Here is a 26,772-nt window from a genome sequence, read left to right as displayed (position 1 = left end):
AAGTCTGCCCTGAAGATGAAATTAAAAGTAAGGCTAATATTTTCAATATTTATGAAATGATAATCATGAATGATAACACTTATTTAAAAACACATAACTTAGAACAAACTATCATAATGACTCATTATTACATATATCTAAAGATGCTGAAGATTCAAACTTACCCTCCTAGCTAAAATTTCACATAATAGTCTATAATGTCAAATGTTGGTCCTGTTTTCTTTTACTAGCATTTAAAAGGATCATCCTCTAAATATACAGTAAAATTACTCCTCAAAAATTGGCTACAAATTTCATAAATCAATCAATACCCATTATGCAATAGAACTGCGCTCCTACAAAAATAAACCAGATAAAGAAGAAAAAATTCAGTAGAGAAAGAAACACTAACACAGTAAAGACGATGTAATTGGTGCAGATACTGCTTGTTGGTTATTAGTTGTGTTGCAAGTGTAAGCTGATCTCCTTCCAAGAGAAGAAGCTGAAGGCATTTGTTCAGATTGTTGGGAACAGTGAAATGTTCCCCAAAGATAAAGAAGCCAGGCTTCAATAAGAATAAAAGGAAGATCACAGGTAAAGCAGGGAGAATTGTCCTTTGTTAAGGGGTTGGAGAACAGAAAAAAATGGAAGGAAAAGGAAAGCTGTACAATTGCAGGTTTGTTTGTTTGTTTTTTAAAAAGGATTTCTAAAGTAGTAGATGAAGATAGGAATATAATAAACTTTGCTTCTAACAAGTTTTTGATAGTTTTTGTCAGATTACTTTCATACAGAAGATGGAGAAATTTAGATGAGACAATAACATAATTAGCTGGTTTCAAAACCAATTTGATGGCTAGATTCAAAGACTAGTATTTAAAAACTCAATCTCACAGGGATTTACTGCTCTGAGAACTGGATTCTGGTCTATATTTCCCACCAGGAAGCACACCAGTGGACTTTTCCATTCCATCCGGGAAACCTCTTCTCCCTAGAAGAAGACTTCAGCCCTAGAACATACACCTCATAAGTACTCCCCACCCCAGGACTTCTCCATCAGCCTGGAGGATGGCGGACTCTGCCCAGAATAGCCATTTGTTTCCCACTAGGTGGCCCATTCATCCACTATGCTCTCAGGTCATCCAGCCATATCTTCTCCCTCAGTTTTTCCATTTTCTTTTTCTTTTCTTTCTTTTTTTTATGAGGTAATTGGGCTTAAGTGATTTGGCTCAGATCACATGGCTAAAAATTATTAACTGTCTTAGGCTGGATTTGAACTCAGGTCCTCCCGACTCCAGGTGCCCCTTTCAAGTTTCCTTTTAGCACTGTCTTCCCCATTAGAAGCTCCTGGGGGCAGGGCCAATCCTTTTTTTGTCTTTGCATTCCCCCTTATCACAGTGTCTGGTGCACAATCAATAAGCACTTATTAAATGCCTACTAAGATCTAGGCACAGTGAAAAAGAGACAGAGGAGCAAACAAGAAACAAATGTGTACAGACAAGGTGAGGAGTAAGGTGTCAGAAGATACAAGGAGCAGGGGACTGGGACCGCACTGGGACAAGAAGGTCTTCAAAGACCAAACAGTGCCTTTTGTGTTTGGTCCTGGAGGAGATAGGGAGCCATTGGATTGTGCAGAGTAGAGAGATGACACCATCAGACCCCAGCTTTAGGATGCTTCCTGGGGGTGGCTGAGTTAAGGGTAGGTTGGAGGGGGGGAGAAGACCGAGACAGACAGACCCTAGTGGCTCCCACTGTCATCCAGGCTGAGGTGGCCAGGGCTAGCCTGCATTGGAGAGGAGAGGGCATGGGGAGGGGGGCCAGCAGCAGGGCAGTGTCCTGGGAGAAAAGGAGCTGAGAAGGTACCTCAGAAGGCCTGGGCCATGGCCTGGAGGCAGGGGAGTAGGAGGGGCGGGGATCTAGGATGAGCATCTGGAAGGACAAAGGTGCCCTCTGTAATGAGGTCTGCTGAACCCTTAGGGTGAGATGTCCAAGGTGTAGCTGGAGGGGCAAGCCTGGGAGTCAGCAGAGGGATAAGACAGGATCCAAGAATCTTCAGAATCCAGTGGGAGTGGACTGGGTCAAGCAGGACAGGGCCTGAGGGCCAGGTGGGACAGAGGCCCAGGGCCAGGCAGCAGGCCTAGGACCAGGTAGGCCAGGGCCCAAGGGCCAGGCAGGACAGCCCCTCAGGCCAAGCAGGACAGGACTCAAGGGCTAGGCTGGACAGCCCCTGGGGCCAAGCAGGACAGTCCCTGAGGCCAAGAAGATCAAGACTCAAGGGCTAGGCTGGACAGCCCCTGAGGACCAGGTGGGACAGGGCCCGAGGGGACAGCTACTGTCTGGGAGAGTGAGGCTGACAAAAAATGCTGGCCAGTCTGAAGAAAACCCAGGGAAATTTGACCACTGGAAACAGCATCCCCAGAAATACTTTGTCCATTTTCATAGATGTCAGATTAATTAATTACTGTCCTATTGTTTTTCTAAGTTCAAAATCACACATAATTCTCTACATAAATATGTAATAAAGTTCCCAATTTTAATAAAGATTAAAAATAATTAATTGGGAAGTTTAGAAAAGCCTTTCCTCTTAAAATCTACTATAAAGAAAGAATGGGTATTGATGTTTCTGGTACACATTTTTAATAAATATTTTGTTCTATAAGAAATTATGAGCAGGCTGATTTCAGAAAGACTTGGAGAGACTTACATGAACTGATGCTAAGTGAAGTGAGTAGAACCAAGAGAGAATATGGTACACAGCAACAAGATTATGTGACGATCAATTCTGATGGATGTGGCTCTTTTCAACAATGGGGTGAATCAAGGCAATTCTAATAGACTTGTGATGGGGAGAGCCATCTGCATCCAGAGAGAAAACTATAGGGACTGAATGTGGCTCAACGCATAGTATTTTCACCTATTTGTTATTTGGTTGTGTTTTTTTTCTCTCTCATGTTTTCTTTTTTTCCTTTTGATCTGATTTCTCTTTGCAGCATGATGAATATAGAAATATATTTAGAAGAACTGTACATATTTAACCTAAACTGGACTGTTTGCTGTCTGAGGAAGGGGGAGGGAAGGGAGAAAAATTTGGAATACAAAGTTTTTCAAAAGTGAATATTGAGATCTATCTTTGCATATATTTGGAAAAATAAAAAGCTATAATGAAAAAAATTTAATACAGTCTTGCTTAGAAAGTCAAGGAAATAGATTAGGTTTTCCCTCAAAGTCTTTTTAAGATAAGTGCTTACATATAATTCATCACAAGCCAAAATCTGTGACTAACTTGTTCTTGAATTGAAGAGATTATTTAAAGAAAACAAAGACAAAATATATTCAGGCAGATCAAACTGTAAAAAAGACTAAAAATCCTTACTGGCTTAATTCTAGGACTGGTCCTAGTCAGTGTATCAGTGAGCAAGCTTATTAAAAGAGTAATGCTCAGTGCTAGAGATTTTTTTTTTTAAATGTAAAAAGATAATCTCTACTCTCAAGGTCACAGACTAACCAACAAACTATCTACAATACAAACTCCAGTCAAGAGAAGAAAGACAACTTTAATAATCAGCATTATTTAAACAGCCTCAATTTTACTGAAGATATAACATGCTCTAATGAAACTTAGAAAAGTAAAACAGAAATATACACATAACATTTAAAATATCCCAAACTTTTACCATTAAAAAAACCAAAAAAAAAAAAACCAAAAAAAAAAAAAAAAAAAAAAAAAAAAAAAAAAAACACCAAGAGATGCAAACAATACCTACTTTTTCATCTTTTTTGAATTGTATTTGACTTGATAAGATGCTTGAATTAATTTGTCTGGACCACTGTCAAACTGATGTGGAATGACCTTTTGAAAGTGCTAGAGGCAATAAGAATAAATCAAAAGAACTAATTAGTACTGGTTATTGTTAACTGATGCTGCCAAATCGGGAAGCCATGAATATTGGAAAGTAGCCAACAGACTCACTTGTAACATTCCTTCCATGTCAAGCTGCATGAGTTCAGTTTGATTCATCTGAAGAACGGCCAGTCCAACCCGAAACACTATCTCTAAACCCTAAAAGGGAAAAATGGCATAATTCTACATTGTCACATATTCTTCATAAATAAAAAACAAATATGATTTAACAAAATAGTGTCAAAATTTATTAGACTCCATAGTGTAATAAGTTAAATGTCTGACCTTGTTCTACTTCTCTCAAGGTTTTTTGAGGCAGATATTTTAAAATCACCCGTTCTGTTTTACATATCGTTATTTTTTAAATACAAGCTTTTCTAAGGCTTAAAATGAAATTAAATAAGTCTTCCTGATTCTTGCTATTACTACATTAACTTTGATTGATCTACTGAGATTTTATAGGAAGTACACTTCTTTTCCTCAACAGCTAAAAAACACAAAATAAAAAGCCTTTATTAGGAGAGCCTTTAAAACAGGTATCATGATGCTCTTTTCTACTAAGTTTATCTTTCTTCTATTATATTCTTAGCATTTTACTGTCCCACTACTTTTAGATAAGCTCTCCAAGATTTCTTGCTTCAGTTAATTTCCAAACAGTCTTAAACAGGACTAGTCCTAGTACCATTAAATCTGACTCAAGCATTAAGCATTCTTACTTCCTTATTACCATTTAACTGCTGAACTTCAAACTACATTCAATTAGACACTAAAAGTCAATGTTCCCCAATAGATGAATGGTCAAGGAATGAGAACAAATAGTTGGCAAAAGAAGAACTGCAAAGTATTCACAATCATGTGGGAAAAATGTTCCAAATTACTAACCATAAAAGAAATTCAAAGCAAGGTAAGTGGGAAGTTTTACCTCATACCCTTCACATTGGCAAAGATTGAATAGTTGATTTTGATAGCATTAGGGAAAGATAATTTTGAATTACAAAATAAAATAATTAAAATGTCCTTTTTTTTTTTTTGACCTACAGATTCTATTCTACTCTATGGAAGCCACTGATATACATGAAAATATTAATAGCAACTTTTTTTGTGAAAGCTAAGAATTGGAAGAAGGTGGCTATCCACTGCCACTGTTAAACAAATTGCAACACATGAATATAATACACTATTACTGAACCTTATAAAGTGACTCTCTCTCTTTCCTCCTTCCCTTTCTCTTCTTTCTCCCCCTCCTTCCCTCCAAACTGAATGTTGCAAATTATAAACAAGAAGTATGACTTGGAAAAAAAGAGATGAGAACCTCTTTGCAGAGGTATTAGGTCCACAAGAATTATACAGAGCACATACTCTCAGGCTTTTTTGATATGCTGATCAGTTATTCTGGGTTTTTTTTTCTTCTTTTATTTTGGAAGCTGGGTGGAAATGGAGGGGGTACTTTTTTCTTTTGGAAGGGGGCTGTCCAGACATAATACTCATTATATAAGATGACTCTCTGGGAGGAAGAGATGGATGGAAACTATGGAGATATTTTAAAAAGTAAATACAAAAAAAATTTTAAGTAACTGTTAGCAGCTAAATGGTTTTTTTTTTTTGTGGGGGGGGTGGTTTTAAGCTAAATATTAAAAGTAAATGTTACAGGAGAGGTAGCAGAAACCTCATTCTTTATACAATACAAAAATAAAACAGAAGCAATAGTCAAAACTCAGTATCATCTCTTAGTATTATATAAATGACTAAAGTACTCCTAGCTGTTAGTTACATTTATCTCAACACCATCAAATAGGTCCATTTACAGGTGACAAAAACCAAAGCATCATTATGAACTTTTTTAGGGATGGGGGACTGAGAAGTTAGGATTGGGATACCAAAGTAAAATACTAACTTTTTCTTTATGCCAAATTGTTTATTTTACAAAAGACTTCAAATGATTATGTACTTTGCATTAATATAATTATGGATGTAGGGTGAACAAACATTCCAGACAATGAGAGGGAAACAGGACTTCACTCTGTGTACTTCCTGAATACAAATGATTATATAAAAAGTATATTTCCCTGCAAAGCGGATCCAACAAACTAAGAACTAACAATTAATACCCTAATGTGTTGTTGTAACCTAAAAAGTCCCTACAAAAAAATTGACTAATTCATAAAAACAATAACCAAGCAAGGTGTATTTTTTATACACTATAATTGTGGCATTCTGAACTCTATGTCCCTGAAATGTCTTCATCCTGCAAGCTCATTCTAGCCCTGGATTCATATATAAAAAGTACCCTTTGTCCCTAGAGTTCCTCCTGCTGAAAAGACAACACTTCTTTCATCTGCTACTTAAGGAAAGTGTCCTGGCCAGCCACATCCTCATTCCTTTCTAGGCTGGACTCTACTAGGACTTTCACTACCTATGCTCTATAAACCTCATCATGCTAGACATTCCTTCAAGCCCTGGAACTGACATCTACCCCATAACTCACCCCATATATCACACCTCTCCAATCGGTCCTTGATCAGCTTGTCTTTATATGTTATATTCCACCTTTAAAATGTGAGCAATTCGAGGACAGGGATCCTCTTTTTTTCTGCTTGTATGTTTAATAAATGCTTATTGACCGTTCATAGTTCTCCTTAGATGATGTGATATACTGACTCTGAGCTCACAAATTCTATGCCAGTAAAGCACAAGCTTTGTCAGGTAGTAGCTATAAGTACAAAGATTCCAATGGCCCAATGAGAGACTCCACCTCAGTTGATGGAGAACCAGATCATCTAGGTTTTGTTACAAACACTTAGGGGCAAAAAGTTTCAGTGTTAGGTGATGGATGTTTTGGCTGCAATAACTGAGGACTATCATCTTCGAAGGTATGAAAGGCTGTGATTTGCCTTTCTGGGAGATGGAACCAGAATAATATAGTCCTATAAATCCTTAAAAGTATTGAAGAATAAATGTCTTGTCATTCAATAGGTCATTTATATAGAGCTATTTAAAAGTTTCAGTTAGAGTAATCCATGAAGAAATATTTAATTTTAAAATTTAAAATCCTTAAGTAGTAACAGGATAAGAAGGATTTCCAATGGCTTACCTCAGACATAAATATGTCAAATATCCTTGTTGCCACCGGTAGTGGGAAAGTTGTAAGAAAGATGGTCAGAAACCAAGATGATGCATACATAGATGTATGAAAACTCTGAGACTGAAAATGTACAAAAAGTTCTGGTAGGTGCTCCTTGGAAGAAGAACAAAACACAATATAATAAGTCTCTTAAAATGTATCCTTATTTATAAATTGATAGAAGCAAATTTTTTTTTTCTTTCTTTTTCTGAGGTTGGGGTTAAGTGACTTGCCCAGGGCCACACAGCTAGGGAGTGTTAAGTGTCTGAGACCAGATTTGAACTTGGGTCCTTCTGAATTCAAGGCTGGTGCTCTATCCACTGCGCCACCTAGCTGCCCCCTGATGGAAGCAAATATAAGCCAAGAGTATATGACCAAACAACACAGGGAAAACATCAAATGAGATTTTCCCAAAGGCTACAACTACATTTTATTATCCAATTCTTCCATCTATAAATCCCAAATGCTAATACTCTAGCATTGTACTATGTAATTGAATATTGAAATAATAAACAATTTACAAGTCTAATAACATCAATAGAGTATAAGAATGACACATAAGATTTAACATAATAATTCTTGAAAAAAAGAATTGTGTAGTTACTGATATGGGTAGGGACCATATGCACATAACAAAGTTTCCCTCTAAAATGTATATATACCATTGGCAGCCATTTTCTTCAGGATACAACCTATATATTATATAGGCTTCCCCAAGTTATGGTAGAAGAGTTTACAATTCTTGTTTTCTAAGCATTCCAAAGAAAAGCACCGATAATAAATAGCTCTTATAAAATGATTGAACAATTATTTTTACCTTCCTTAGTATTTCTCATCAAGTTCTATTTTTTTCATTGAATACTTTAGTGCCACATTTATACTGGCATATACATATGTAAAGTGGAATAAAGAATGAAAATAAAATGTGAAATTAAAATGTGAAGTGAAAATAAAATATGGAATATCAGAATAAAGAATAACACAATTTAAGGGATAATGTTGTAAAAAATTACCTACGCATATGTACTGGCAAAAAAAAGTTATAATTATAAAATTAATAAAAAAGTAAGAAATGCAAATAAAATATAAAAAAAGGAAAAAAAGAATAACAATTCTACTCATATATGCATTAAAAATAGGAATGGTAAACAATATGGATTGTTGGTATAAAATATTTGTTTTCAATTTGATGGTTTGCATGTCACTAAAACTACTTTCACTCTTAAGCTCATCAATTTCTTTACATATCAGTCTTATCATTAGATAGTACCAATATTATATCAAGATCATCCATCAATTTAAAAATTCATGAAGAAGAACAGAATGGCCATTGGCATGATATTACAATCATTACTCCACTGTCAATATGTTAATAACATAAATGCCTGCAGAGCGTGCAGAGGGAAAGTAAAGGGAAATAAAGGCACAACCACAGGAATTGGGATAACTGGCACAACCGCCATGCTCCAGATGTGAGAGGATCATGGCTGGATTAGCCAGTAAATTTGATACTCTTTGGGGGCCTCTGATCTCCTCCAAGCATTTTCAGAGGAGTTCTTCAAAGATAAGTACAGCTTTATTCTCCATGTTAATATACTGTCAGCACAAAGAAAATGTCTCTAATAAATGACTACATCCTCTGCTTTAAAATACTTTACATATTAAGTTCATATGTTTGTCTTTTTGTAAGAAATTAGATATATATGTATATATCTCCATATATCTATTATGTTAACATTGAACTTTTTACCTGTATCATGCATTCAAACTGGTACATGCAAAGGCCCAATTCTGCCATGCTTGGCTTAAAGAGTTCACGCAGTCTATAATCTTGCATTAATTTAACAAACACACAGAAAGCTTCTTCTTCGGGCATCTATGTTAGAAAAAAGACAATGTAAAGTACTTCTGATATCCATGACGTATATATGTATGTATGTATGTGTGTGTGTTAGAACTATGCAAATTTACTAAGGCTGCTGGTGTGATAAGACATGAAATGTTCATTAAATGATATAAAGTATATTTGAAAAAATTAACTATTTCAGAAGAAATTACATGAGAATTAGAAAACACCAACAACAGCTACATTCATTAAGTATTCTTTAAGATTTACAAAATATTTTCTCAGAACATTCTGAATTAAGAATTAAAAAATACAAATATCATTACCTTCATTTTACAAATAAGCATAATGAGGCTGCTGCTGCTCCTATTGGCTCAAATTTAGAAAGTACTTTAAGGTTTGCAAAGTACTTTCAAAATATTATCTAATTTTATCCTAGAAGAACCCAGGGAAGTAAGTGTAACATGCACTCCTGGCAGTGTAACATGCACTCCTGGCAGTTACTATTACCAGTCTGTCCTAGGCCCAACAGAGTACCTTTGACCACTGACCTTTGCAGTGTCAACTCTACCCGGCTCGCCTCCTCTGAGGCCTTCAAAGGTCTCTGGCCACGATCTCTTGACTCTATAGTTTAATAACCCGTAGCACACTCAAGAACAGCCACGTGTAATCTTAAAAGCCTTTATTATACCTACTCACATAATGCCCTGACTTGTTAGTTCCCTAGTGAACACCTGGTCTGAAGACCCACGTGTTCACTACCAAACTTCTTACTTCTCTCCACTATCTATCAGCTTGGCTTGGCTTGGCTACCCCAGGCCTAGGGAGCCAGGTTAAAGAGAGCTACTGCTGCCTGCAGTGGGCTTATAAAGGGCCTGTGAGGTCACACACACAGCCAACCAGCAAGAGAGCCGTCACCCATTACGAAGCTATCTCAATATGGCCAGGATTCCATCCACAGGGTCAGTCCTATATCCACAGAAATTACTTCTGGGCCATTCAATCTCCTGTTGCACTGTGGCCACCCATTTAAAGAACCCTTACAAGTAAGTGCTTTTATTAACCCCACTTTGCAGAGTTTAAGTGACTCACAGAGTCACACAGCTAATAAGTATCTAAAGTCAAATATGAATTATGGTTTTCCTGATGTCAGGTCTCGGGCTTTATCCATTGTCTATGTCTATAATCAGAAGATGACAACAATTGAATTCCATTTTTCCCTAGAGTTTAAATGTAGTCCTAACAGCTCAGAATTTCATTCATGCTTCATATGAACCAACTTACCTGCATGAGTAGCAGTCCAACTATAAAAGCACTTCCCTGACAATATCCAACCTCACGATCCACTAAAGAATATGCCTGAAAAGTAAATAGTTCAAAATATCTTAATACATTATTATATAAAACCTTTGTTTCTCTAGAAGCCTAAAAAAGAACAAAGTACTAAGCCTTTTATTAAGGATGGAAAATTTCTTGATCATTAAAAAGATGTCATCCTACCTATTTCAAGCCCAACCAAAGATTCATAGATTTGAAATTTCATTAGACAATTCCCAGTTGCAAGTTTTCTGCTAAGAGAGGAGAGAGAGTGGTACAGACTTGGGCAATAAAACAAAAGCTTAGAAATAAAGTATCATTTCTAGAAATAGGAGTGAAGAATTGGCAAGACAAAAGCTGTTTTAGAAGGATCCACATTTGGCAGTGATCTAACTAAGCTTTACTAAAGGGGAAAGAAATTCTGGGCAGGAAAAGCATGAAAGAGAATGTCTGAGTGGCTAGTTCATAGATGAGCCTAAACAAAGACTGAGGGGCTGACTCTTCTTGACAATGCTGGAGGAAGAAGTCTGAATGATGGGAGGTGGGCTAAGTCAACAGCTAGCCCAAATTTTAGTCATCTGGAGGGAGAAACCAGTCTGTAAAATAGTCATCTCTTTGGAATAGGGATTTACAAACTACCAACTTTAGAGCTCGAAGGAAAATACCTGCTATCTTGTATCTACAACTCCCTCACTCCCAGCAATTATTAGGTCATTACTGAACTTTAAGGTCAGATACTGTGGCAAGAAGAACAATTTGTAAGATTAAGAATCAGTATTTAAAAATTCAAAACAAAAGGAGAGCAGAAAATTATGAGAGGATAGTAATTAATTGCCCAAAGTCCAGATTTTTATGAAGGGGCCTAGATTTCAAGGTAGGAAGTCTATACATTTGAGCTTTGTGAAAATATTTCATTTAAAAAATTAATAAAGCAATCTTACCTTCATTACATTAAATAAAACCTCCTGTCCAAGACTATCTTTTTCTTTAAAGAAGTCATGTTCAGGATATGTTCTAGCAATGTCCCTTCTGATAAGTTTTTCACAGGGAGAGGTCATTTTCAGTAGCTCAGAATACTGATCTTTAATTGGCATACTTTGAGCACTGCATAAAAGCTGCCAAACAATTGCTCTGAAATGGTGAGGTATTCCTTTTCGAACAAGCTCCTAAAGCATTAAAAAAAAAAAAAAAAAAAAAAAAAAAAAAAAAAAAAAATTCATTACATTGTCTCCTTAGAAAACCAAAGCACTTTGGCAGTGAGAAAAAAATTCATAGCTATGGTTTACAAGCAATTTTAATCCAGCTCTCTCTCAGATATGGTCTGCAGATTGCCACCGATTTAGTTGATGTCACTACAAAGAATAAACTGACACTATAGTAAACTGTTGTGGCTATTTCATTCATTATGAAGGTTCTAAAATTCCCTCTAAAAGTAAGATGTTGAGAAATTCTGATATTCAAGTTTTATGAGAGGGCTTCTCTATCTTAAATCAAATCCTTTGGGTGACTCCTAGTGGGGCCTCTGAGCTCCTAAGCACAATAACATTTTTACATGAATAAAATAATGTACTAGAAAACAAAAGAAACCATGTTGAAATACAGTTATCAAATATTTTAAAAACAAGCTCAGAGACCTCAGGTTTAAGAACTTCTGTTCAAAGGGATTCCAAAGAAGATAGCCACTGAGCCACAAAGAAAAGGGTAATATTTGCACAGCAAACACAGAAGCCTTGGGGATAAAAGACTCCACCAATGAAGCACATACACACATGGACTGCTCTGTTCTGTCCAGCAATTCAGAGTCACTATTTTTAGGGCTGAAAAATCTTCTTTTCCTGTTTTTTTCCCTTATATACTTGGTCCCAGTTCTTTCTAAATCTAGGCTATGTCTTCATCTGCCCTCTGAAAACCCTAATTCATTAAACTTTTCTTCATCTTAAACTCTTTTTTTTTCTTTCTTTTCTTTGTTCTTATGCTAATGGGAATCTGACATTTTAAAATAATGATAATAACGATTATTATAACATCGTCATTATAGCTAACATTTACAGAACACCTACTATGTGCTGGGTACTTAGAGTGCTTTACAATTATGATGTTGTTTTATCCTGGGAGGTAGGTGTTATTATTATCCTCTTTTTACACATTAGGGAACTGGGGCAAACAAAAGTCAAAGGGCTTGCCCAGAGTTTCCCAGCCATTTGAATTCAAACCCTGTGGATTCCAGGCCCGCCCTTTACCTTTACCTTTACCTTTGTCAACATTCTGGGACGTTCTTTCATAGAAACTGCTTTGCAACACTAATGGAGGGAACCCCATCCCTGTGCTGACTAAATATACTAAATAATTTTATTTCGTTTCAACTGGGTCCCCTCCCAAAATTTCAAAAGACAGTTGAGAGCAGGCCCTGCTAGATTAACTTAGATGCTAGATTAATTTAAGTCTAAAATTATTTCTATATGAAACCAGGAGAATAATAAGCAGTTAGATCAAACAGTACAGAGCCACTTTTTGCAGGCATCTTTTGTTTTTGGCAATGTTTTTGGCAATGATAGCAAAACCATCACACTTGGATTCAATAACTTAATGATCTATATACCATGTTAAGAAGTAACAATTGTATTTGAAAAAGAAATCTGGAAGAATGATTGTACTTAATGAAATGAATACCAAAAAAAATTTGCTCTAGAGATAATAAAGTTTTTAAAGAATTTAAGGCTCAGTTTTTCAAGATATCTTAGAAAAGATTCTAATAGAATGAAAAAGAGAATAGATCGATCCTATTTTTTAAAAGGCACCAGAAAAGAGATTGGTAACCAGAATCCAAATGCCTATTTTCTAACATCTACATATGTGGAGCAGAGCTGAGAACAACATGAGAAGGAAAAAAAAGGCCATTCTTCTCAGATGATTTTCTACATAGCAGGCTTCATCTTTATGATATCCACAAATCTGGTTACAGGGTACAAAGAGAAAATATGTCTGCTGAAAAAATGAGTAGTTAAATTTGCATCTCTACAGACAAATCCAGGCATTATTAAAGATTCCTCTTCAAACCAATAATTTTTTAAAAAGTCAGCACTGGGCTCCTTCCCTAGTCCCCCAAGTAAGAGAGATATAATCAAAGAAGCTGTCTTCATGTTGTTTTTCCCCATTAGACTGTGAAATTTCTGAGAACAAGGACTAGCCTTTGCCTTTCTTCATATCTACAACTTTCAGTACAATGTCCAACATGACTGAGAATGGGCCAGGTAAATTATAAGATTTTCTTTTATAACCATACTTTTAGAACTGATCAGTTAATCAATTACATTTGATACTACTTCCCAAATAGAACTCAGGAAAAAAAAAAGTCACACCTCCAAATTATGATTAAATTTGGCAAAAGTAAACCAATTTAAATTGTTTTGCATTATACAAACAAAACTTAGAACTAAAAAAAGCACAATGTAGCCCACAGAGAGCTGGTATTACATCAGAAGGCATAAGTCTGAATCCCACTTTTACCGTTACTAGTTATGTAACTCCCAGAGCTTCTGTTTACCCAACTGATAAATAAGGAGGCTGAACTAGATGTCTCTCAAGATCCAGTCCAGCTCTTACTCTACAGATGCTTTGTATTGTGCCAAATGATCAAGGACTCCCTAATGCCTCACTCAGCCTGACACCTGAAGCCCTCATGATCTGGCTCTAGTCCTTCTTTCCACACTTTCACTCTATTTGCTCCCTCTCACACTCACTGGCCTGCCCAGCTGTTTTCAAAATCCAATCTCCCCCCACTTTAGGCCTTTGTCTCTATGAGTGATCCCACTGGGAGGAATGAACTTGCTTCTTACATTTCTCTTGAAAGACTCCCTTGCTACCTTCAAAGTTCAGTTCAGGGGCTGCCTTGCTTTGAAGCCTTTGTATGTCCCTCTAGTCCTTTGCTTGTGTATCTAAAGCACAAGCCTCCTCAGAGCAGGGACAGATTTGTTTTGGGACTCCTGCCACAAGTTCCAGGACCTCACAGGCACTTGGTGGGTTGAATCAAATCTGCAAATAAAACTAGTGCACTCTAGATAACACACTGAATGGGATAAACTGAGTGAAGACCTCTCAAGGGAATGTGACCCTGAATTATGCCCTAACTGTGACTTGGACTTTACAACAACAAGTTGCACTATAACTAAAAAGCTGCAGGTGTTCAGTTACCTTGAATGAACATTTCCCCCCTACCTCCACTTCTTAATTAGCATTTAAGTACTTTTAAAGGCCATGGCTTTGGGAATTCAGGTAACAGAATTCTCTCATCCAAGAATATCTATTTGTATAGCAATTCTCTAGGGAAATTTAAATGAAGAGTTTGTTATTTGCAAATATTCTTTTGTTTCTGGGACAGACTTCCATGTTTAGAGTATAAGCCTGGACTCCTCCAGACAATGGGAGAAAAGGTATATGTATGTGGGGGGGAAGGGGGAAGAAAAGGGATATTCTGGTCTATAAATCTCGTGTTGTGCAGTTTGTGCTCTGCACTCCGCTACTGACACCTTGTCTGTTAGGAGTTGCCCTTTCTCCAGGCATCATCATAAATCCCTTTTTGCCTTTTTTTTCCCCCTAACCTTGAGAGTCTCTCATTTTTAACTTGGGTATGAGTCACTATCCCACCCAACACCTTTTATTAAGCTACTGTAGCAGTAAGAGAGACATAAATACCTTAACTTGTTTCTCTTTCTTTTTTCGAACATCTTCCCATTCATTAACAATTCTTCCCCAAAGGATCCAAGAATCTTCTTCAAGGTGGCTGAGATTGCTAGAAGCAGATGAACTTGATACAAGAGAAGAGCCGCTGTTTCTTCTTGACCCATTTACAGATCTTAAGGACTTACTGTCCGTCTCTAATAGCCTAAAACATAATAAAAAATTAACTTAAAATCTAATCCTGTATCAACAAGAACAAACATTAATGAAACTTGCCTCATCAAAGTTTCTCAGTACAGTTCTCAGTAGTTATATATACTATATCAAAAGCAGGGGGAAATAGTTTCAACTCTTTAAAATCAACACAATATGTAAAAATATTTCATTATTATCCGTAATATCTTTTTTGAGATGCTATCATTAAAAAACTTAAAGAAAAAAAAAAAAAAAGAAAAAGAAAAAGAGTGATCAGGGACAGCTAGGTGGCGCAGTGGATAGAGCACCAGCCCTGAATTCAGGAGGACCCGAGTTCAAATCTGATCTCAGACACTTAACACTTCCTAGCTGTGTGACCCTGGGCAAGTCACCCCAGCCTCAGGGAAAAAAAAAAGAAAAGAAAAAGCTTAAAGAAAAGCTTTGGTGGGAAAATTAATTCCGGGTGGGGTCTAGCAAAGAAATAATGGAGTAGGGAGTCCAAATTCCAAAGAATCCCTCCCTCCAAGTTGTTGGCTTTATTTTCCTCTTCAAATGATCTTCCATTTACTTCTTCATCTACATGTTGCACATTATTTCAGTAGAATGTAAATAGCACTAGTTCCCCTTTTGTCTTTATCTCAGAAGCTTAAGGCATCTTTGAGCGCAACATATGCTTAATAAATGTTTGTAAATTGAATTGAGAAGTGGTCAGCATCAGGCTCAGAACCTGGCAATCATTTCATATGTGTCTATTAAGATTTGAAATTTAGGATAAACATCAATAGCTATTAAGTAAAATCTTTTCTCCATAAAGTTTACAAAGATTTGTATTTAGCTTATGGTAGAATACAGGCTACTTATTTTGGTTCTTTTCTACTTTTCAAAGCATTTCTGAATTTCCATGCCATCCATTTGAGAGCATGATGATATTTGTTCTTAAAGTCAATATGTCTACTACTCACTGAGCATATTTTATTTGTAAACCTTCTAAAAACAGAAACCAAGGTCCACATAGTATATATACACTTTATAGAGTAAGACTTAGAATAAACTCAATCACCTGAATCGCAACCTCAAATATTATTGCTGAAAGGGTTTTGTAAACATCCAGAAACAGGCATGACCAAACCCTGAAACCTGAAATCAAACTACTAAAATTTATTAATTATCTGTTTATGGCCACTCTCAACAGTCCTATGACCAGAGATGTTTTCTTACTTATGAGGGGAAGGGCCAGAGTAATTAATGCCTTAGTCACAAGACCTGAATTTAAATTCTACATGTGACACATTAGGCAACCTTGGGCAAGTAAATAACCTCTCAGCACCTTAAGCTGGTGGTCACCAAATTTCTAGATCATGTATGTACATTTATCAGTAAAAAGAAAAATTGGGGGCATCTCCAATGTGTCTATCTGTTTACATACAAATTAAATATACATATTACATATACATACTAATAATTATGTATATTACAAAACTGCAAAAGAAAAAAAAAAAGACATTTTTAAGGGATAAGCTAAAGCTAAACTAATATTTGGACCTAGGGTCAACAGGAAACCACTTGAGTTTACTGAGTGGGTACAGTCAAACCATGGAATATTTATTATCATGGTACAGACCTGAGACAGGAAGATCATAGTCCACATGAAAGAAGTGAAGAGTGAAAGGTGGCTGTCTAAACAGACTTCCCCATACCTGGCTCTAGCAAAGCCCTAGAGTTTACACAAGACCAAATGTGATCGAGAAATCACGAGAAACTAAAGTTACTGATATCTGCATTATTATCTAAGAATTCAGACCTAGGCTACCAAGTCCAAGGAAATTGGGCTCTTCAAGCAGCTAGACAAAGGACATTAACAATACCAAAAGTAAAGAGTTTCTCTGAGAAGCAGCAGCAAGAAAACAACAGAAAACCACAGGACCAGACAGACATTAGGCCCAACAGCTCTAAGACTGAGCCTCCAGAAGAAGCCCTGAAGATCCAGGGCCCCAAATTTCCCATATTTCGAAGGCCCAACCCTGAAAGGAAGAAGTCAGCACATTAACCCCACCCAAAAGTATAGAAAGAGGGTAGGGTCTGGCCCCAATTTAGTAACAAAGCTGGAGAAAGGAAAATAATCAAAGTAAACACCATCCAATATGAAAATTTATTACAAACCGATTCCAAAACAATTTCAAGTAAACAAAGGGAAAAAAAATGTGTTTTTCTTTTATATGAATTCCAAAGAGAAATAAAGCAAGAAAAAAATTTAGATGAATAAACCTCTTAAGAAAAGAATTAGGAGAATAAGTAGCTTAGAAGAGAAAGTAAATTTTACTCATGGAATAGATTATCTATAAACTAGAGAACAGACAGCAATTAATGATATCATGAGAAAACAAGAAGTAACAAAATAAAATAAAAGGAATTTTTAAAAAAGAGAAGAAAATGTATAAAATATCTGATGTTAAAAACAACTAACTGGGAAATGAGGTTAAGAAAATTTTAATTCATCACTAGATTTCCTGAAATGATGTTTTAAAAGAAACCTAGACATTATATTTTAAGAACTAAAATATAAAAACTACTCAGACATTAGAACTACAGGGCAACATGAAGATAGAAATAATCCACGAAGAGCATTCTAAAAGGAACTCCAAAAGGAAGGCATAGGAATGTCATAACAAAATCCAGAGGTCCCACGTCAAGGAATAAATACTGCAGGTACACAGAGAGTACTTGTCAAGTACAGTCACAAATATAGTCACAAACTGCAATCAGGACTTGGAAGCATCTATTAAAAACCATTTTTTAAAATCTTAGAATAAAATATCCTAAAAAAAAAAAAAAAAAAAAGAAGGCTTACACAGGGGAAACTTATCCTGCAAAGTATAATAATCCTAAAAAGGGGAAAAAGAAAAAAGGTTCTTTAATGGTACAGAGAATTTTAGCTTTTCTGATCAAAAGACCAGAGCTGAATATGAACAAATTTTCTATGAGAACCTTAATATTTTCAAAGGATACTAAAGGAATTAATGTAATTTTATTTTAATCTTTTTTCTGGAATTAATGTTAAAGAAACAGATTCTGGGAGAGGAGTCAGGAAGACCTCAGTTCAAATCACCTCATACACTAGCCATGTAACCCTGGCAAATCCAAATATCTATCTGCCTCAGTTTCCTCATCTATGAAATGGGAATAGTAATAGCATATACCCATTAGTATTGTTTTGAGGATTAAATGAGATATTTATGAAGTAATTTATAAAACTTAAAGACAGCTACATAAATGCTTAAGATTTATTGTTGTTGTTAATAAAACAAAGAAACTGACCAAAGATGTTTAATTATGCTTACAATACAAGGGGTCCCCCCCCCACTTTTTCTTTCAGTTTTTGAGAAATAATTAGGTGGAGATTATTATTAATGGAGAAACGTGCCTTAGAAAACAGAAGGAAATTCAGAAAGGTGCACAGCTTTGAAAGTAATGTGTAGAAATTATTATTATTACTTGTTTCTTATCAAATAATATAAAATACAGATTCATGATTTCACGTGGAATCTGTGTCCTGTTAAAAATTTTATTGATGTTTTAAGTTTACAGAATACACAAAAAAGAAGTAAAAATAGGTATAGATTCTCATCTCATTTTTGGATCCAAGTCTGGTTATAATGATGTTAACAGAGGTAACAAATAGAAAGAAGAGATGCTGGTAAGGGGAAGACAGCTAGTGCAAACAGAACCACCTAAAAAAAGATTAATATAAAGTAAGTGAAAGAATATAATACTATGTTTACAAAAGAAGAGGGATTAAAAAATTAATAATGTATTAAAAAGTGTTTGGGAAGAGGAAATATAAATCTAGAACTCTTCTAATATTAAATATGAATATATGGAACAACCCAATAAAACAAAAGTGGAAGACTGGATAAGAAAATAAACCTCTACAATCTGTTACTTGTAAGAAAAACATTTAAAAACCAAAGATATACCAAAAAACAAAATTGAGGGGATGAAAAAAGATCTGCCAGATGAATCCAAAAAAAGTAGGAATTGCAATCATGCTGACAAAGCAAAAATAAACATTAAAAAAGGGGAGGGGGATTACTAAGGAAATTACAATATGCTGGAAAATAACCATATAGGCAAAAAAACTCCAATATTAATTTTTAAAAATTATGTTCCAAATGGCTTAAAGCATTCAATTCATAAACATCATCTGAGCGACAAGATTTAAAAAAAAATTATATGTAGTAACAGAATTCAATAACCGTCTCTCAGAAAACTATAGGCTTATATTATTCATAAATGACTCCAAAATTTTAAACAAAATCCTGCCAAAGAGTCTACAGTAACTTATCTAAGAAATCATTTATTACCCTCCAGTGGAATTTATACCAGGGATGTAATTACAGTTTAGCACTAGGAAAACAATCAACATAATTAATCATGTTGAAAACTAAAACATCAAAAAACATATGCTTTTTAATGTAAAAAACCCTACAAAGTATAAGAATAGAAAGATTTTTTAAAATATATCATAAATGTACCTAATTAAAATCAAAAGCAAGCATCACATGCAATGGGGATACATTAGAACTCTTTCTAATAAAAACAGGAGTGAAGCAAGGATGCCCACCCTCTTTACTATTACTTGATATAGTTCTAGAAATGCTAGTGACAGTAATGACAAGAAAAAGAAATTAAAGTAAAGAGGAGTTAAAATTATCCCTATTTGATGATGAGATGATAATTTAGTTAGAAAATCCTAGGTTACAAAATGAATCCTTAGAAATCATCAGCATTTCTATACAATTAAAAAAAACAAACCAAGAAGCAATAACAGAAAGGGAAATCTTATTCCAAATAAAAATAAAATGCACAAAGAATCTGGGGATCAGTCTATTACAGCACACAAAAGACAAGGGTAGAATCAATTACAAAGATTTAAACAACTTAAATAACAACAACAACAAAAAAAAAAAATCAGGTAGCATTTCTGTAATATCATAGGTATTACACAGCATAGGTCAAGCATTCCGATTACTACTGTAATGGTTTGTACTACTGCTTTCCTTTCTTCCAATCCCTCAAATATCACATATGCATCATCTTAAAAAAAACAAAACAAAACCAAAAAAAACACAGATATTAAAATGTAGTCAGTTCATTTTTTCATGATGAAGCACAGGTCTGGATACCTCTACTCTAGCCCAGAAGAACTCCTAGCTACCCCGTTCTCGCATGACCATATTATGGCAAGCCATTCTGCTAGATTTCAGGTTTCTCATTTGTAAAATGAGGAAATGAACTCAATGATCCTCTTCAACCCTAAATTTCTTCTATATTTTGCTCCTCAAGAAGAAAAAGTCTTTGGGATAGAAAATGTCACTTGCCTCCATAAAAAAAATCGTGGAGACTGAATGGTGATTGAAGCATACTATTTTCACTTCTTTTATTTTTTTTTTTTCTTTTTTTGTGGTTTTGCCCTTTTGTTCTGATTTTTCTTTCACAACATGACTCATATGGAAACATGTTTAAAATTATTGTACATGTATAATCTATAACAGATTGTTTGCTATCTTGGGGAGGAAGAAGGGAAGGGAGGGAGGGAAAAAAAATTTAGAACTTGGAATCTTACAAAAGTGAATGTTGAAAACTATCTTTACATATAATTGGAAAAAATAAAATATTATTCAGTTGGGAATAGGGGGGAGAAGCACATCCCTGGGTCTCAGAGGCAGAAATAACATGACTGAGCAGCCCTTTGCGTCCCAGGCACTCCTAGGATGGCCCCTCAAACAGGACCACCTGACCAGCTCTGTTCCCGCACCCGTAACCCTCACACTCTTCACTTTAGAGCAGTTTGCAGCCACTGTACTGCCTGGGCTGGAAACTTGCTCTTCAGAGCCCAGGATAGTAATGGGGAAAGGGAGAGGAAGAGAAAAAATAGAAGAGAAAGGAGAGGAAATTTATTTTGAAGGCACATAATGCACGCTAATCATAAACTCTTTGAAGGCAAAATCAATTTCCCACAATCTCCCTAGCATAGTAAACTTTTCAAATTAAGCACTAATTAATTCTCATCAATTATATAACAATTTATATGTTTCTTACCAAATAAGCAATTCACAACCCATTTCTCCCTACAATAATCAGCTGATATGGAATACACTTCAGAATTTGGATCTCGACAGACTTCTTATTTCTAATATGACTAATTATGATAATTTCTTATATTTACAGAGTGCCTACTCCATGCCAGGTGCTATGCTAACTGCTATACAAAATACAGTCTCATCTGAGCCACATAACAAACCTGGAAGGAAGGTACTCTTATCCCTATTTAACATAAGGAGGCTGAAGCACACAGAGGCTAAGTATCTGAGGTCAGAATTGAACTAAGTCAGGCTACCTAATAATAGAGTGAATATTCATAAACTGGAGAGTCCAATAGGAGCAGTCCTGGATGGAATCTTTGCACTTGCCTTCAGTGCCCCAGAGCCTTTTCCTCAAAACTTCCAGCCAATACTCACTCCTAACAATGCTGATGCCTTTCCCTCCATCTCTACCCACTCAAGAGGCTCACAGGACCAACCCCTTTTCCTTCTTTTTTCCCCCACTTCCTATTGGAGGACCACCAAGCATTCTACCCTTCCAACATCCCCAAAGACATCGTCCTTAGACATGGTCTTCCTCGATTAGGGTAAGAGCTCCTTGAAAGCAAGTGTTCTTATTTACAAAAGGAAGTTTCTATTGACATCTTTGGTTTTATAATTGTCTCAATATTCCACTAGTATTCCCATCACTTAACAGAATACATGATACATTAGCATTTAATAAAGTTTTCCATTGATTCATTCCTGGTGAAGGCCCTCCTAAAATCCTGATCATACAATCTCACCTTCTAAAAAGCTATTTTACTCCTACCATGTCAGGCAAACATTGAAAGGGCCCCACCTTGGGCTTCACCATCTCATTAGAACTTTACTAGAAGAGGGAGCCAAAACGGTGGAGTAAAGGCAGGACCTCTCCTGAACTCTCCCCCAAACCCCTGAAATACTAAACAAATTCTAGAGCACAAGAACCCATAGAAAAACAGGGTGAAACTGTTCAAGCCCAGGACAATGTAAAAGATGTGCAGGAAAGCTCTGTCTCACCTGAGTGAGAGTAGAGCATAGTCTAGCACAGGTTGCACTAGAACAGACTTAAAACAGGAGTAGGCCTTAATAGCCACGGAAGCAGCAGCAGCACTGGCAGTTTCTATAGCTCTCGGCCCAGAGATTATAGTACTGAGGCAGGACTCTGGAGTAGCAATCTCAGGGCAAGAAGGAGCACTAGGACGCAGAAGCTTGCAGCCCCAGAGGATCAGGGACCCTCCCCACTGTTCCAAGGCAGAAAAGAGTGCTTGTGGCTGCTCACAGGCCAGAGCATAAGCCAGAAGAGTGGTAAACATACCTCTCCGTAGATCACACTGCCTTAGGAGAACTGAAAATTTACAGTCTCTCAATCTATCTTTGAAAACAGCTGCACAAAATCTATGAAACTTCCACCCGAGGGAGCAGGGCCCTACTTTAATAACGAATTAAAAATCAAGTAACAGGCTGAGAAACTGAGTCAACACTCAGAAAAAGATTCGGACCATAAAAAATTACCATGGTAACAAGGAAGAACAAAATACATTCAGAAGATAACAAAGTCAAAGCTTCTATATCCGAAGACATCAAAGAAACTATGAATTGGTTTCAGGCTATGAAAGAGCTCAAAGGGGATTTTGAAAACCAAATAAAAGAGGTAGGGAAAACTTGGAAAAAGAAATGAGAATGATGCATGAAAAGTAAGTCAATAGTTTAGTAAAGGATGTAGAAAAAAATTAAGAAAATAAAAACAAACTATACTAAAAGTCCTTATTTCCAATAAGGAAAAGAAAGCCTTGAAAAACAAAATTGGCCAAATGGAAAGAGAAGCACAAAAATTAACTGATGAAAAAAGCTCTTTAAAATTGGCTAAATAGGGAAAGAAATCTACTTATGGAAAAAAAAAAAAAACCTTAAAAGTAGAACTGGAGAAATGGAAGAAGAGGTACAAAAACTCATTGAAGAAAAATTCCTTAAAAATTAGAATTGAGCAAAAAGGAAATTAGTGACTTTATAAGAACTCAGAAAACAATAAAATAAAACCCAAAAAGTGAAAAAATATCTGATAATGTGAAATATCTCAAAGGAAAAACAAATGACCTGAAATATTGATCCAAGAGAAATGATTTAAGAATTATTGAACTGCTTTAAAGTCACAACCTAAAAAAAGAGAGAGAGAGAGAGAGAGAAAGAAATAGCCTAGACATTATCTTTCAAGAAATTGTCAAAGAAAACTGCCCTGAAATTCTAGAACCAAAGAGTAAAGTAGAAATTGAAAGAACCAATCCATCATCATCCAAAAGAGACCCCAAAATAAAATTCTCCACGAATACTACACCTAAATTCTAGAATTCCCAGGTCAAGGAGATATTGCAACAATATTGAACAATTCAAGTGTTGTAGAACCACAGTCAGGATAACAAAATTTAGCAGCTTCTACATTAAAGGCTTGGAATATGATATTCTGGAGGCAAAGGAGCTAGTATTACAACCAAAAATCACTTATCCAGAAAAAAACCTGAATTTCCTTGGGGGGGGGGGGGGGAATTAACATTCAATAAAATAAATGACTTTCAAGAATTCTTAATAAAAAGATCAGAACTGAATAGAAAATTAGACTTTTCAAATACTAGATTCCAAAGAATCATAAAAAAGGTGAACAGGAAAGGAAGGAGAAATATAAAGGGCTTAATACTGTTTCCATTCCTACATAGGACAATAATACTTGTAACTCATAAGAACTTTTGTCATTATTAGGGCAGTTAGGAGTATAGAGAGGCACAGGTGTTACTTGAATGAGAAGGGATGATATTTTAAAAATAATAAATTAAAGGGTTAGAGAAGAATGCATTAGGGGAAAGGAGAGGTAGAATGGGATAAATTATCACTCATAAAAGAGACAAGAAAAAGCTTTTACAATAGAGAAGAGGAGGGGTAATTAGAATTGGCTCAAAGATGGAATAACAAACATATTCAATTTAGTACAGAAATCTATCTTACTCTACAGGAAAGTAGAAAGGAAAAATTATGAGATAAGTGGGGAGAAAGGGGGGGAGAAAAGAGTGGAGGGAGGAAACGTTGTATAAGGGAGAATTGATAGAAAGTAGGCTTGACTGAGGAAGGGACAGTAGTCAGAAGCAAAACCCTTTGGTTTTGACAAGGTTGAAAGGAGAGAGAGAACAGAATATATTCTAATCTGATTAGAATTTTGCCTAAATAATACACTGAAACTAAGTGAGGGCCAGAGAAGATTCCCCATGAATAAATGTGATATAATCATTAGTATATGAACTTTAAAACATCTACTCTAGCTGTTCTAAGACCCTTCTTGCTCAGTTCTTATACTATGACCTCTGCCCAGATAAAATGTCAAGATGCCTTTACTTTCACACTAAATAGGATTTTAATCAACTACTTGTATTGAGAGTAACTGAGATTTCTGAGTATACCAAGATTCAAGTAATCAATTCAATCTCTAAATGAAGTCAATCCAGTTTCAAAGATTTCTCAAATAAATAAAAAATGGTCCTTGAATTTTTCTGAAGAATGCAAAAACCCAAGAAAATACTGAAATAGATTTATTTCGTTTAAAGCATTTTAATGTTGTATAGAACCTTTTTCAGGGTTTATTAGTTTAAAAGACAAGCCAGTGCATTTTTTCACTCAACTATCCCAAACATACCAAAAACAGTACAACTTTGTGATAGCCTTTAAAGGAAATAACATTATTGCAACTCAGTAATAAACTACATAAAGAGAAATATTAAAGATTCAATTTGTAACAGTTCCTCCTTAATTATATCGCAACACTAAATCTGAAACTTACTTGTTCAAATTCATATCTTCAAGTAATAGTATCTTCAAGAAAGAGAAAACCACACTGAACAAGAGAGAGAAAACAGTCCCCTTTCCACTTTCATTTACCTTTAACTCTACTGATTATTTATTCTCAAACAGAGCTTTGGAACTTTGAACTAAACTATTCCTCAGCAGAACAAAGGGGCAATGACTGTGCATAACAAATTCTCTAATTTTGGTCATCTCTGTAAATAAAATGACTAAAAGACAAAGAAATGACATCTTTAAAGCACCTGAATATTGTCAAGTATTAACTTGCTAAATTTTGATGGGACATTATACTATGAATACAGACAAGTCATTGCCCAAGTTTTCACATTCTCAATATAAAAATATTCTGGCACTTGAAAGAAAAGTGGAGACAGTACCACTCACAATACACAAAAATTTGACAAATATTATTCTAGAACAAAAGAAAGCCCAGAAGCTTGAGAGAAGTAGCATACGATAATGGAAAGAGCACTTGATTTTCCCTAAAAAGCAAACTTTACTATCTGACAGCTTAACTTGACCTTCAGGTTTCTATTTTATAAAATGGAAGACAAGCAATTATACACCTTATACCCCATTGGTGGGGGCTGACTTTTAGGTTTGACAGCCATTACAGGAGTCAAAGAATCAGATGAGGGATTCCATTCTAACCCATCCTTTCCACTCTGCCCTCAGGAAGTCTGCTAAAATTAGGGAACTTCCCTTCATTTTAGATTTTTTTCCTTCTATGCTACTTTCATTTTCTGGTTCTAGTTAGACATTTTTTCTCCTCTAGATCCCACATTGGCAGCTTTGCCTTGAATAGAATTCACTTAGCTGGCACCTCAATACCACTACTACCTCTTGCACCATCACACTTATTCTGAGGTTTGCATTATTTACAACTGTCATCCAATCCCCTCCCACTAGAGGACTTGGTCACACGTGATATGCTCACACCCTAATTCTCAGGACCTCCTGTCCCCCTTGCACATCTGCCCTATAGCCATGTGCCCGAGTGGAATGGCAGGGGACCCAGGTTCACCTGACCAGAAGTAACTCACTAAGCTCCCTCCACCTCAGAGAGGCTCAGAGAGCAGATCTGGAGTCGGCAGCATCTTCCTCAGCTCCCCGGAAGGATCACTCCGTGATCCAGCAGACCCCCACAAGGGTTTCACTTTCGAGATCAAGAAAACCGAGATTTTCTGTCTGTGAGCAGTCTTCTGCTCTTCCCCTTGGCCACTTCTCCCCCCTCCTTGAAGGCTTGGCAACACTAGCCACTACATGCTGCCCTCCAACTTCAGAAGAGCCTCCCCTTGCTCCTTGAGGTTCCCTAGTGGTCACAGACTTCTGGCTGCTCAAAGCCACAATTCCTTCTGTGAGATACTCATCTTAAGTTCTTGGAGCCAGAGATGTGTCAAACTTGTAATATGTTTATATTTAAAACTTGGGATTACTTAATCAGGGAACAGCTAAACATGAATAAACAGCTAGTACATGAATATAAAGGAATTATACTATTACTATATTGATATATGTAAAACAATGGGATATACTATACAATTAAAACTATGATAAACGTAAAGAAGTATGAAAAATACAGTAACCCAGACTTCATCCACTTTGCTATATCAGACAGCTCAACGGGAAGATGCAAGCAAAGAGATATAGAGGGAAATTTAGATGTAAAAACAAAAGAAATTAAAAAAAAAAAATTTTTTTTGAAGACAAGTGTTTGCTAGTGGGCCTGTATCCCAAAGAGATCATCAAAGAAGGAAAAGGATCCACATGT

At 35.9% G+C, this 26,772-nt stretch overlaps 1 protein-coding gene across 10 annotated transcripts in view; it reads right to left on the bottom strand.

Annotated features, from left to right (window-relative positions):
• The window catches only part of EVI5 (ecotropic viral integration site 5), a 214,584-nt gene that overhangs the window by 105,172 nt on the left and 82,640 nt on the right, over positions 1–26,772 (bottom strand). For all 10 annotated transcript variants that reach the window (XR_012481898.1, XM_074266231.1, XM_074266227.1 and 7 more), the window contains 7 exons: positions 14,854–15,043; positions 11,103–11,327; positions 10,129–10,203; positions 8,749–8,874; positions 6,969–7,112; positions 3,947–4,036; positions 3,741–3,838 (listed from right to left, as the gene is read on the bottom strand). Coding sequence is in view for 9 of the 10 variants with exons in the window: in XM_074266231.1 (XP_074122332.1) it covers positions 3,741–3,838; positions 3,947–4,036; positions 6,969–7,112; positions 8,749–8,874; positions 10,129–10,203; positions 11,103–11,327; positions 14,854–15,043 (948 nt within the window). In the remaining variant the exon portion in view is untranslated. The remainder of the gene's footprint in view (positions 1–3,740; positions 3,839–3,946; positions 4,037–6,968; positions 7,113–8,748; positions 8,875–10,128; positions 10,204–11,102; positions 11,328–14,853; positions 15,044–26,772) is intronic.

This window comes from Sminthopsis crassicaudata, chromosome 4 (genome assembly GCF_048593235.1).
Source record: "Sminthopsis crassicaudata isolate SCR6 chromosome 4, ASM4859323v1, whole genome shotgun sequence".
Lineage (NCBI taxonomy): Eukaryota > Metazoa > Chordata > Mammalia > Dasyuromorphia > Dasyuridae > Sminthopsis > Sminthopsis crassicaudata.
Note: the sequence above shows the minus strand (reverse complement) of the source record. Positions and strands in the feature narration are given on the sequence as shown.